At 38.2% G+C, this 14223-nt stretch overlaps 1 protein-coding gene across 1 annotated transcript in view; it reads right to left on the reverse strand.

The window, feature by feature from the left end:
- SMOC2 (SPARC related modular calcium binding 2) overlaps window positions 1-14223 on the reverse strand; it is a gene marked incomplete at its 5' end in the record, with an annotated part of 95617 nt that overhangs the window by 23797 nt on the left and 57597 nt on the right. The window contains one exon of the mRNA XM_009710203.1: window positions 12206-12288. Within this exon, the coding sequence (XP_009708505.1) occupies window positions 12206-12288 (83 nt within the window). The remainder of the gene's footprint in view (window positions 1-12205; window positions 12289-14223) is intronic.

The following is a 14223-nucleotide window of genomic DNA, read 5'->3' on the forward strand; positions in this document are numbered from 1 at the left end:
AGGTCATGAATTGTATTTTAGCAACATTTACAATGAATTGCTTGTGGATGACTTGCAGAGCAAGAGGCTTTACCAGAAGACATTTCCAGATAGCAAACAAATTCAGGAACTTCACAGGCATAAAGGGCAAAATTTGTGAATAATTTATTTCCCAAAATTATTCATGGCTTTTTGCCATATGCTAACATCGGGAACCTATGAACAGTAGCACTCCTGCTGAGCTATAGAGAAGGAAATTTCTGAACCTTGTGAAGAATTCTGAATCCTTTGAAGGAATTCCCAGATGTTTGTATGGACTAATTTCATTTCCTCCTTGAGGGCTCTCAGTTGTGGCGGCCAACAAGTTGTACTGAACCCAAGGAATAACATCATGTATTTGAAAACCACCAAGATAGTCTTGTACACACTGTCATCTTTGTGAACAAGAATATTTGTTCTCCATCTCTTTACTGAACCCAGAGAAACGCATTCTCCGCTGTCTAAATACCTGATGCAAAAAGGGACCTGGAGGAAAGCCAGCTGGCTTAAGCTCAGCCAGTGTGAAATGGAGGTGACACATACTGGCAGACTGAAGCACTTTGAGGAACTGGCAGGAACTTTTGCTGCCTCTTCAAGTTGATGGCATCTGTCCACCCATTGTCCAAGTGGCTTTGCAATCAGCTAGACTGCAAGTTTTCCAGGCATCATCTTGTTACTCAGTGTTTGCACAGTGCCCAGAACACTGGGATCCCAGACTACATAACTACAAACTACTGTGATACAAACAAGTAACTATACCAAGCATGGAGACTTCCCAAGCTCATCTCTGGTCCCAGGTTCTCCATATTAACAGTAGCAGGTATGCTGTCCTCTGTCTGTGGCTGCACCAAGACATAGCACGTACAGTCAATCATATCTTTGATCCCGCCTAACTAGGAGGACATAACCTGGTATTACCTTTGAGTCTCAGCTGCAAACTCGGCTTAATACAGATGTTTTACTTTCTAAAACAAAACCAGCCTCAGTGAGAGCATGCAACGCTGATTTTGCCTCTTATACTGGTGACCAATTCCACTGGTTTTCTCAGGTAAGTCGTGCTAATACCTTGAAAATGTGAGCATCGAATATACTCTCTGATTGTCAGAGACAGCCTTTTTCTCAAAAGTAGGTGAAGAGAAAGATTAATGCAGCAGGCCACAATCAAAATATTTTCTTCAGAAAAATATATCTACTGATGTGACATCAGGGTACCAACAATTTTGACTGCATCTTGTTCATTTTCCTTGACAAGCGAGCTAAACTCATTGCTTGACACTTTCAGTTGTTACTCACCAGCCAAAACTGATGATATTTCTGTATTATACATTAACTTACTCAAAATGTTAGGAAGTGGGAAGTCTTGCATTGGCTTAATCTTTAACAAGCCCTAACCTCATAACTCTGCCTGGATTTCAAAAAGTCTCTGTTTGACACAAAACACAGAATTACTAGGGTGGTTTATTATCAGTACAGGGTATTTTCAAAGTTGCTGAGAACTAAATGCTCATTCTATATGAAAACTGGACTACTTTTCCAAGTGACTAAACGCAAAGAATAAGTGCCTAACCATTGTTGTTCCCTCTTGAAAATATAGCTGCAGATATACATTCATTCAGAAATGAAAATATTTATTTTTCCCTGTCCGTAGATTAAACATGAGAGCTGTTTCTGCCAGATAATCAAGGAGAACTTGGATACGAGTATGAAAACATAACAAAGCAAGATATCCACTTTGCAGAGAACAGCCTTACAAATCAATGGCATGTTTTTATTCTGTTTATACTTTATCAGATGAAAAAGGAGAAGTCCCGTACCATGCGTCTTAGAGGAAATAGTGTCTTATTATGAGACTCCCACTCACTGTCATGATAAGGTTCAGGTGTCATTTTTCTTTATGATTACAGCCCTGGCAGACTAAAAGGTTTTCGCCTTTTCCATTCAGTCACATGAGTTTTTCCTGTCATCTTTCAGATTGCGAGATGATAATTATTGCAGGCATTCTGGCAGAAAACACTGAGTTTATTCTACATCAATCTTCCCCTCTTCTTGTGTTGTTTGTTTTAATCCTCACCCAAGAACTGCAATCCAGTTGCCCCAAGCTATTATGAGATACCTCTCCCATATCTTCACTGTACCAGAAATTATTTCAAGATTTTTTTAAATGCATTTCTTGAAGCTTAGTAGCTTTAGGAATAGAGCATCCAAGTTTGTTCAGTGAGGGCAAATATTTTAATCCCTTTTAGGTTCCAATGTGATCAAAGTTTCACTCTGCTTATGCTAGGATTTTATACTGGGCACGGGCAATATTTCAGTATCTATAGTCATGTACTTACAAGCAACTGTTTCAAAAGGGTCTGAGGTATTTTCACTGTAAACTTCAGACTTCTTTTAAAGACAGTAAGTATCCTGATTTTCTTAATACTCACATATATTTTCCGCAGAGCCCTTGCTAAAAAGAAACAAAGCTGTTTAACATGCACCATTTTGCACTTTCTTTTTGGATTTCTTGATTAGGCTAATCCCTGCATCAAAACATTTCACATAAATTCATTTCCTTCTTCCTCTTTTCGGTATTAGAAAAAAAGACTAAAGATAAAAGGAGAGTAAATATAATGTTCAGTAGAAAGGAAGGAGTCTCAGCTCTCAATTCTAGAGCATCTCTGTTTATCCCCAGGGCTCAATGCTACGTGCTTTTGAGCAGCTGAACGCAGACCAACAGATATCTCTCGAAGTACAGAGTATTAGTCCATGCACAGAGGCTCAGGGCTTGTCATCAGTAAGCAGGGCTGAGCAGTCTACATGGAGTGCTAGTTTAAGGAGAATGAAATTTAAGATTTCATTAGATTAAACTGGTTTCAGGGAGCCATTAGTCATTCCTCTCCCCCTCCCTCTGACCTGATATCCACAGTGTAGGTAATATTACAAATACTTAAGTGAGATAAAGATGCACTTGAAAAAATGCCATTTTTTTAACAGATGTTCTCATACCTTATTAGTATTGTCAGACTTATTTCCCTGCTAAAGGCACTTCAGAGTGGAACAGTGCAAGAAAAAATGTTGCTGTGTGATCCAATCTCAGTTGAATACCATCAACCACAGCAGAGACAAAGCCAGGCTGTATCTCACTGCTTGTGGAATACCACCACTGTTCATTTTCACGATCTGTTCAGGTAAGGTGACAATTACGTCATTTAACTTGAGCTATCAAAATACATTCAACTACTGATGTGAGTCATATTTGCTTCCTCTATAGTCAATGGAGACAGGCATTTCCAGAAAGAGATTCAATCTAAAACAGATACCAATGGGTGACACAGACATAATTCTAGCATAAGGATCTGAACTCATTGAATATTTATATATCAAAATCTCTATTCTACCCTTAGATATTACAAAAATGACCACTTGCTTGAAGGGGGAAGAATGAATGCCCTGTGCATTCCACCCCCCCACCCCCCCTTTGGTGTGATGACTACAAGCCTACGACAGATTTTCCTACTCTGCCAAGGGTGGTTTGACTAGTAATGCATTGAGTTTTATCCAGGAGGGATGTGTATTACGTCTTCTTGTTACTTGCTAATCTGCCATGGCATTACAAAGTCCATCCGAACTTTCACTGTCTAGCAAGACTGCATTTGCTTGTACGTAAGAAGTGCATTGTTTTGATCACTGTTAATGGATGTGCTCCTTGCTATAAGCAGTTCAGAGACATCCAAGCAAAATTACACCATGTGGAGGTAGGGAACTGCTAAATATAAGCACAGATTTATAGAGTGGTTAGAAACTTCTCAGTAAAAGACAAAAAAAAAATTTAAACCTCTCTAAATCAGCTCCATGAGTTAATAATACTCATGATAATGTGATTGTTATCCATGATGCCATTCTATTTTTTGAACCAAAAAGAAAAACCAATGCATTCAACCGCAGTTTTTTCATTGCTGGATTTAGAACACCGCATGTATTAAATTATGGATTAAATGTATAGATTAAAATGTATAGATAAACTAAATCTTTCTGCAATGTCTTTTTTCAGTTTTACTGAAGTTTTACGGTGGAACAGGTTTCACTTAGTTTACTACTTCTCACTGAAGGAAAAGAAGTATTTTTATGGATGTGCATTTATATATTTATTTTTCTATGTATATATACTTTCACTTCAAATTATTAATTTCCCTAGTAAAGATGGAAGAAAAGGGTCCATCTTTATCAGAATCAATCGTAAAACCATCAAATGCAGGGGATAGAATCTGTCTACATATTTACATCATCAATGGGTAAACCAACACAGCTTCATGAGGATCAGTGGAAATTCTCTGATGTCCACTCAGAGTTAGAAAAGGCATTTCTAGGGGAAAGTATTCTCTCACTTAATCATTCTTTGGCCCAGAAGGTAAAAAACACAGTCAGAAACTCATTTGGAGAGGGACTTTACAGCTGCTGGGTGACAACCTCCAGCCAGACACAGGAGAATGTTCTCCCTTTCTGGGCACGTGTCCCCTGGAGATGTCCCACGGCTCCCACTGACAGCAGGACCCAATGGCACAGAGCAGCACAGCAGGCAAGGCTGCTCTACTCAACAAGAGATTTGTTTGGAAAGGGAGGACAGCAACAAGTGAGGTGAGAAACAGAATTTATATACTTTGGTATAGCCTCCAGCATTTTTTTTAATGCTGAGAAGCAAATGAAGTCAGTGTTTATTAGTCCTAATATAGCTCTTTAAAATAAACATAAAATTATAGGTTAATATTAACTAGAGCAGTGAATGAAATGCTATTGCTGAGCCAGTAGCATCACCTTTAGTTAGCCAGCTTTTCTCTTTTGCTAGCTGTAGCACAGCTGTGTCTTTCACTGGCACTTTACTAGTAGCTCAAATGCTTTCACTGTAATTTTTTCAGACAAATTCACACATAACTGGAAGTTACAGCAACTCTTAAGTTATGTGCTTGAGTATTTTTTTTGTTTCAGACATTAATATTTCTGCTTTAGGTTGGGGGGTAAGATACTGTTTTGTTAAGAAATAACTACAAGTTGAGGCAAAAATAAAGCAATATGAAGAACTGTGGCCAGATCATTAATAATTAAAGACAGGATGGGGAGATGGACAGAACAGGGCGTTCAGGAAATAAACGTGATCTGCAGAGCCTTGACAAATAACTTGCAGGCCTGCCTTCCTCTGGAGCAGAACTGCCCGCTGGGAGACTACAATATAATCATGTAGCCAGACAATAGGGTAATAATATTGAAGTGACTAAATCCAAAAGCCCAAGCAAACCGTTGTAGGTTAAAGAGACAGAGCCCTCTTTGGAGGTTCAGCTGCTCTGAAGCCATAGTAGTGGCCTCAGGAGTTACGGCTGCGGACCTCCCTCTTTATACGGAGGTTCAACCAGTAGACCTACGTAGTTGTGAGAAGAACGGCCTTACAGAGTCACAGAACCTGTTGCCTTAACCTTACTGCACTGCAGGCATGCAGATCTCCTCTTTGACAACCACATCTTTGCCTGGCCAGCATCCCCCACCGCCTCTGTCTCAGGCTGCCAGCACAGGATAATTGTAGTGGGCATAACATGTGGAAATGTTTTGTTACTGAGCTGTCACTGACCTATATGAGGCCTACGGTACTGGAAAGGCATCCAGCCGCTCAGGATGGCAGAGGGCTGGAAAGTCAGGCTTCCTCCTCAGCCCCATATATCAGAGGAGAATGCTACTGCTTGGGAAGGGGAAGCAGCCATTTCCCTGCCTCCCCCAGTACCGCGGGGCTGAGGAGGAGCAAGCCTGGCCCTCCAGCACCCCGTTGTTGAGCCTCCCCTCTCCCGTCCCCGTGCAGGCACTGCCAGGCTCCAGGCAGGCCTCCTCCTCCTTCACCCTTGCCTCACAGCTATGCAGTTCTGCCATCACTGCCACGGAGGTTCACACCGGCCTTGCACCAACATTTCCCAGTCATAGTTCAAACACTTAACTAGGCAGGTCTGCTCCATATAAGCCTTTTTTTGCCAAGAATCGCTTGGTAAATATAGTAGTATAGGGCTCAGGATGATAGTTACACACTCATTCAAAACAGCCAGCAACTTCAAATGGTTGTTTGACAGCTCGGAGGTTTAAGATTCAATAGCAGAAAGGGATATTTTAAATATTAGCTCATGCAGCCAAAAAACTGGTTACATCATAAAAATATAATCCTTTTAAATCGCAGCTCAGTGCAGAAAGTTACATGCCAATTGACCCAACAATTTGAAGCTCATGGGAATGCAGGCATATGTATATAATCTGCATTATGATCAGAAATACTCAATTACTTAACTGATACCTTTAAAAACAAGCAAAGTTTTAGTCATTCAAACACTTAGGAATGTGTAGTAAGGTAAGATATTTTCTATGCGGTGCTGGTACCGGACTACACAGAGGAAAGGAAGAACCATGTGAAACTACAATCAGCTAGATGAGGTAGACCAGTGGTGGTACCTCAGTATTTTGGCTGAGAAATAGTCTGGTACCTTATGAAATCTGATGTGCTCATGGTCAAAAGTAGAGCAACTCTAAAAGTATAACAGAACATACCTCAAAAGGAAAATCAGTTAAGCCTCTATCACTTCCTTTTTTTTACAGATGCCTTTGAAGTAAGACACTTTATATGACTGTTGTTTGGCTGTGGGTCTTGCATCATCGTGGTTTGAGTATTTCCAATTATTTCTCTTTAACTCTGAAAAAAGATGCACCGCCAACAACCAAAAGCAAACTGTACATATCCACACATAATTCACCCATAACTTAACTAATGAATTTTGCTCCACAAAATATAAACTGTTCAGGGTCACTGCTGGATTATCCCATCAGAATCACAGTAAATAAAGCCATTACAATAGGAAGAAAATTGGGCAGTTAGAATACTTCTGTTTCTCTTAAGTAACACAAATATGAAATAAAGAAATTAGTTAAATAGCTTTCATGCATGATTTTCAGGAGAAAATATTCACTGCTTGAATGCCAAGGTTAAACTAAGCTTATAAAGATCCATCGGACAAAACAATAGCTGAGAAGAGTCACTAGTAGGCTGTGAAATCAGGAAACAACCTGCAGTTCAACACAACCTTATTTAAGGAAGAGTTTTAAGGGAATTTTTTTGTTATTAAGTAAGTTGATTGGCTATACAAGGAATATACATCAAGACATTTCAATTACATAATATTTTAACATTCTTAGCTTGACTTAAACTGTAGACCACCACAGTACCAACTCAGAGACCAGCAGAGCTTAGGCCTTGGATGGAAAACACTGGGTTTTGGTTTTGGGTTGCAGGGAGGAGGGGGCAGTGGTCTGTACTCTTGTCCAAACTGAGAATTTGAAATGTCTCAAAGAGGCTGAGCAAAGATGGCAATTTTTCTAATTTGGATCCTTCTTGTGTCACTGAATAAACCCTAGACATTAAAAATGGAAACCTTTCAGATGCTTATTAACTCAGCGCTATCAAAAACCTGAAATACTCATCTGTTTGGAGAAATGCTCTGGGATCAAAAGTTGTAATGAGAAGCATCTGAAGTGAGGCTTTTCAGACAGCTGGGGGATTGCCAGGAAGGACAAAATAAGAGTGAAATGCTGATCTTATATCACCAGTAGAAATCTACAGTAACATCAATGCAATTGATGCATTCTACTGGATTCCAGATGGGTTAACTGAGATCAGCATCTCAGGAAAAGGAAATATTCAGCAGTGCTATTTTGCGAAAATAGAAAAGGAAGACTTTCAGGACTTTTAGTAGATGGACTTACTGAATCTGCACATTCACCCAAGCCAGTAGATTGTATTACTGTTACAGTTTATTAAGCACTGTCATTTCCAAACTACAGTTTCCCCTCCCAAATTATCCTTTTGCATGAGAGGAAGTATCAAAACTGTAGGAACTTCAAAAAACATACTGTGTTAAAGAAAAGGGGAAATTTAAACAAACCAAAATGAAATGTATATAAAATTAATGGTCTGACTTAAAGCACAAAACCATAGACACCCAGTAAAGTCTGAAAATCCAGCTTGACATTGTGTCTCTCTCCCAAGCTCGTGTGCCTTTTACCCATTTGGATTTCTTTTTTTTTTTTTTTCCCCTGCACAAAATATAAAGGTATTTCTAATTAAAGAATATTGTGTAAGCAAAATCACATTTCTCATGAAACTTTTCAAATTTTTCCACTTACTTTTCAAATTTCAGGTCTTGGTAATGAAAAAACTTGACATTGTGTCTCTCTCCCAAGCCTGTGTGCCTTTTAGCCATTTGGATTTCTTTTCTTTTCCCCCTGCACAAAATATAAAGGTACTTCTAATTAAAGAATATTGTGTAAGCAAAATCACATTTCTCATGAAACTTTTCAAATTTTTCCACTTACTTTTCAAATTTCAGGTCTTGGTAATGAAAAAAGATAAATTCCCAGGTTAAGTAAGAATACAAACATCTTAAACTACATAAAGGATTATCGAAAGTTTATCCAGCCCTCACATATGGCGAAGCCTAAAACAGAGCTTTCTTGCATTTGATGCATACTTTTTAAATAAGAAAAAGATTTGCCCTTGAGGCAAATTAGCTGAGTAGTCTGGCACTGTCTCAATATGCTATCATGTCTTGCTCTCTTACATGTCCAAGTCCCTTTCTTCTAGGTTGCTTAGAGCAGAGGCAAGACTAGCTTTAGGAACAAATAGCTGATCCATTGTCTAAGCCACTGGTCTTCAAAGTGGAGTGCGTATACCCCAGGGGGGGCACAAGACAATCAACTGGAGTGCAGGAAGAAAATATTTCTTGTACTAGTAATAAACAAAATTTAAAAATTAAAATTGTGTTTATTTCATCTTTATTTCATCCTTTTTTAATTTTTGTATTTGGGTTTGTCTTACAATGTGCTTAATATATTAGTACAGTAGTACATCTACACAATTTATAAATAAATATACATCTATTGAAGGTGCGTGCTGAAAAATATTTTACTGATTATTAAAAACTAGGGAATACATATAATGCTTGAAAATACCTTCACCCATAGACCCAGTCTGAAAAAATACAGTCCCAGGAACTGATATTTCTTCAGCTTGGCTGAATTTGACCTATTACCACTCGTGATTTTAGGAAAATAAAGGGGCATCTACACCTCATTCCATCATATTGTATGTTTACCTTAGCTAGCCTTCATGCTATACTGTTTTAAATGCTCTTGACCAGCTTGTGTAGAGAACTGAATTTCTGTTTAACACACCAGCTATCCAAAACTCTGAAATGAACCATTCAAGACTCTTTACTGACTATGTTGGTTCATCACAGGGCTTCCATTTTACAGTATAACACAGAGGAGAACAAAAGGTCAAAATACAAACCTTTGAAAACTCTGACCGTGAGAAAAGTAAAAAATCCTTCTATTACCCCAGTATGAGACATTCTCTAGACTCCTTTTTGGGTTCATTTTCATTATCTCAGAATAGCTAGTTTCTGAGAAGGATCAAAACCACAAGTAACCTCAGAAAAATGCTTTGGCTTTAAAAAAACAGACTAGAAATCGAATGGGAGGAATTACTATTATGTAACTTCCAGCCCAATCTAACAGATACAGTTGGCTTGGTTCATTCTTACGAACATTAGATTAGCCTTCAATTTCAGATGCTTTATATTAACTTACCCTTAGGATGTGAGGATATATTCTTAGCTTGGTTTAAATCAGTGAGAACTTTGCCATAGGCTCCAAGGGGCCCTTATCTTCTACAATTTTGCCTTAACAAGATATCAGTTTTTGCCAAAAACTGCATCTTGATTTATTTGCAAATTATTGCTAAAAATATTTGACTTAACATGTAATGGGTCCAAATTCTCAGGTGGTATAAATCAGCTCAGCTGATTTAGCTATGCCAATTCAGTCCACCTGAGGATGTACCAGTGGGTTTTATACTCTTTAAGATCATTCACAGTAGTAAAGTAATTGTTTTAAAATCTTCCTGGTTTTACACGGCAGGCAATCACAGTGGTTTCACCCAGGGCTACTACATTTTTGTGGGTATAAGCTGCAAATCAAGCAAACCCATCCTGTCAAAAATGTATTATTCCTTGAAAGTAAGTACAATAATGCTCCCTGGGTAACCTGTTCCAGTGTTCCACCACCCTCATTATAAAAAATTTCTTCCTTATATCTAGTCTGAATCTACCCTCTTTTAGTTTAAAACCATTGCCCTTTATCCTAGCACTACAAGCCCTACTAAAAAGTCTGTCCCCATCTTTCTTGTAAGCCCCCTGTAAGTATTGAAAGGCCACAATAACGTCCAAAATAGTTCCCAAATTACCCCTGAAATACCTGCTAACTTCCCTGAAGTTACAACAGCAGTAACTTACTTCAGTAAGCAGGTACTGACTGACAAAATGACGGATGAACATGATCAATCTGTCAAAAGAGGTGTATTTGCCACTAAGTTTCATATATCTGAGGATTTATGTGGCATATATGGTTCTTGCTGAACTCTGTGAGCGGCTAAACAGCAAAACTGCAAGTCAGGCATGCTCCATCCCTTTTTTGTGAAGGAAGAGAAATGGAGACAATCTGGTAAGAGCTGTGAAATTCAAGCTCCAAGGTGAATTTTTAGTGTAAATCAGCTTTTCATCTCTTAGTGTATATAGACGTTCAGTATCTTAAGTGATAAGCGATAACGCGGAGTGAGTACCTCATTCATTCGACCCTGTCTTCCACTGTCTCCTTCATAAAGCAATCAAGATCTACCAAAAAAATTAACCAGATTTTCCGCCCCATTACTAGTCCTTTAGAAGGTTGTTGACTCACTGCTTTAATAGCTGGAAACCACTTTACAGCTCCCAGCTGAAATTCATTCAGGGTAGTTCACACTTATTTTTCTTGTGCCAAAATTTTCACGGAGGAAAACAGTTTCTCTTCCTCATGGTCTCAGAGGAACAACATCCCCTCTGAACCTCATCTTTGTTGTCTAAATGAAGCAAATGCTAGTTGCCTTCTCTTGGAAAGTAGCTGCTTTCCCTGGTGCATTAGTGCTAGCTAAATTCTCCTGTGTATCCATTTTCCTGAACACAAGATGACCAGAATTGTACCCACGGTTCTAGACAAAATCCAGAAAAAAATAACAGGGCTATCTAAAATGGCATGAATGTTTCCTTGCCTGCCTTGTTTGTCCTGTTCCTGTTTGTGTCCTATCATACCTAGCTAGATATGTTTTTGGGTCACACTTGCCATTTTTACAGCGACGGTAATTGGATGGCTTACAGTTATGATTGACATCTTTCTATGTAGAACACAACATATAATTATATATGGTATAATAACATTCATATTTCTTACTTCTTATTTATATTATACCTTGTAATTAGATTCGTTTCATGACATAGAGTATTAATGTGTGCTCCATTCAATATGCATTTCAACACTGATGGGCATTTTCAGTTCAGAATTATTGTCTAGATGTTTCTCTGGGTGGCTAAACATATTTTTCATGACACAAAAAATCTGCCCACATTATTTGCTTGTTTCTGGCTCTTTACAATAGCTGACAATGACTTATAATTCCCTCGTAACGTGTAATATCACTCAACCTGTTACGGTTCAAGTTATTGAAACATATTAAAAGGACATTTCAAAATGAAGCAAGGCTACTGACTTCTGTGTAGCTCAACTATCCAGAGATAAGATCTCTCACATGCTTATAAAAAGTGTGAAAAAATGAAAAAACTAATAAACACCAAGGTTTGTTCCTACAACAGAGAAGGATAAAATAATATTATTCTGATGTAAACTGACAAGTGTACTCTTGGAAAAAAAGAAAGCAGATGATACATTTTTTTAGACTGATTTGAAGATAGAAGCCAATTTCCCATGGATTTTGCTAGAACAAGGATTATGAAGCATGGGTCAAATTATTCTGGACATATTTGCTGACTTCTCTGGTATGAAAACAGTAAGGAATAATTCCAGTAAGTAGATGTGACTGCCTTTAAACTACTGAGAAAAATGAGCCTTACTTTCTCTGACAACATGCCAAGACCCATATTCACATACATTGTTCCAAAGTCAAAGACTTCAGTCAGTGGCAAATCAATACAGTGATATCTAAAAGATACATTGTTTTGATATAGGGTAAGAAATCGCTTTCTAATTTGAATAAAAAAGCACTGGAATGCATGAAACCAAATTTATCTATTTCACTGACCTTGAAGCTGGCGTCCTTTGTACAAATCCTTTGTTTTGGTTGGGTGAGCTCTGGCACCGTTATCACATTTAGGTTGTTCATACCTAAAGAATAAACAGGGAGAGAATAAAAACAGCCAAGGTTAATTTGATTTAGAACTAATTTATTTCCAATTTTGTAGTCCAAATTAAACTTGTACCATCTTTTATTCAGGGAATAAGCTTGTTTTTCACTCAGAAGGGGCAATGCAAATTCATCTGTCTATTTTCCACTTACCTCAAAGAAGCCAGCACACCTTTATTCTCCCGGGTTTGATACCAAACTAAAAAATTACTATTCCAAAGCCCATTCTACAGGGAGGAAAACTGAGGAAGGAGAAAACTGTGAGGAATTGCTATAAAGCAATATATAATAAAGAATAATTTTGAAAAAACACCAAAGAACCACAAACTTAAAACCAAAGTCAGGCTCTCCTCCCACCTACCAAAGCAAAAAGCCATAAACAATATGATAAATTCTGACATCTAACACTGTATTTATGTTGGGAAACACCAGAGAATCAATTTCAAAATCACAGCAAGGCAGATACTACTGCAGCTCTAAAGCCATGTGCTACTGTATTCTCTCCCCCCCAAAAAAATGTTAGTTTACATAAGAAGGGCTAGCCATGAACAGCTAACATTTTGAACAAGAGCGAAGAACTGACGGGGTTTCGAGAAGGAAGGGAATTGGGCTGAAACTGCTTGAAATGGATTGTGAAAAAGACTGAACCTCCACCTGCTACTTGAACATTCCTATGTTCCTCTATCCTTTCTGAGTTTACTTAAAGTCACTTTGTTAGCCCAGCTGGTAACAAGACACTGTGCTATCTGTACTTCCAACAAACATTGACATACCCAACACCACTAGCAATATCTTTTATGCAAGACTGGGAGGCATGGGAGTATCTGCTGCTCAATCTCTCCTTTTTTCTTACGTCTCACTATCAACGCATGGTGGTTTTTCACGCAGCTTGACAGAATCTCTTTCTGAGAAATTTTACTTTTTCACTCTCCTAAAGTAGCTTGAAGCTGCAGAATTTAGTGTGCAGTATTTCAGAGAAAGTGTCAATTCTCAAACACATTTAGCAATATGACTTGTGTCCACATACATGTGTGTGCACATACATGAACCTAGGTTCTTTCGTACTGTATATAACTGCTCATCTTTCTTTGAAATTCTCCTATTCTCCTATCCCTTAAATGCCATTTATTGAGCAGCATACTAAAATGTCTAATTAAAATATACTAAACCAAATTTTTGGAGCAAAATATTTTTTTAAAAAGTATTAAATGGTGGCTATGCCCAGGGTTCAGACCAGACTGCCCCTAAGAACAATACCTAAAGTATTCTGATCTTAATTATCAGGCAGAATGAAAAAAGATTATTATTTTTCCTTTCAGTGCTTAATTTATTTCCACATCATCTGATGAAACTGCCCACTGCCCCATCAAATTTTGGCTGCTGCAAGAAGGTACAGTGTTGTTTTCATGGACATGGGAGAGCTACAGGCACTTTTTTTTTCCCTAAAGAACTGCAGGAATAGAGGCTGCTTTGATAGCATGGGTTGGATTCAGATACCTGATGGATGACCACTTCAATCAGCCAAGAAAAGAGTGAAAGGGAAATCTCTGAGCAATACTCACTAATGCAGTATCTGGCAACCAGCCTGGTGCTCGATTAATCTGATACCTGACTCTGCATTCCCCTGGTCCTCTTCCGTTACTGTTACTGCTCTCTGCCTACACTTTCTCTTTTGGCCTCTACTCTTCTACCCTTTTGGCTTATATTTTTGCTAAATACACATGTAGTTCATGATGTACAAACTAAATCTATTAAAGCCCAATAGATGTTAAAATGCTGCAATGTGAAAAGTGTATGTTTAACTCTTTAAAGCAACTGAAGAAAGAAAACGAATCATTAGAAATTTATGATACAGGAACAGCCATGCTAAGAACTGATAAGAAAAACACACTTACTTCAGTTTTCATGGGGAAAGA

This window comes from Cariama cristata, unplaced genomic scaffold (genome assembly GCF_000690535.1).
Source record: "Cariama cristata isolate BGI_N322 unplaced genomic scaffold, ASM69053v1 scaffold3551, whole genome shotgun sequence".
Classification (NCBI taxonomy): Eukaryota; Metazoa; Chordata; class Aves; order Cariamiformes; family Cariamidae; genus Cariama; species Cariama cristata.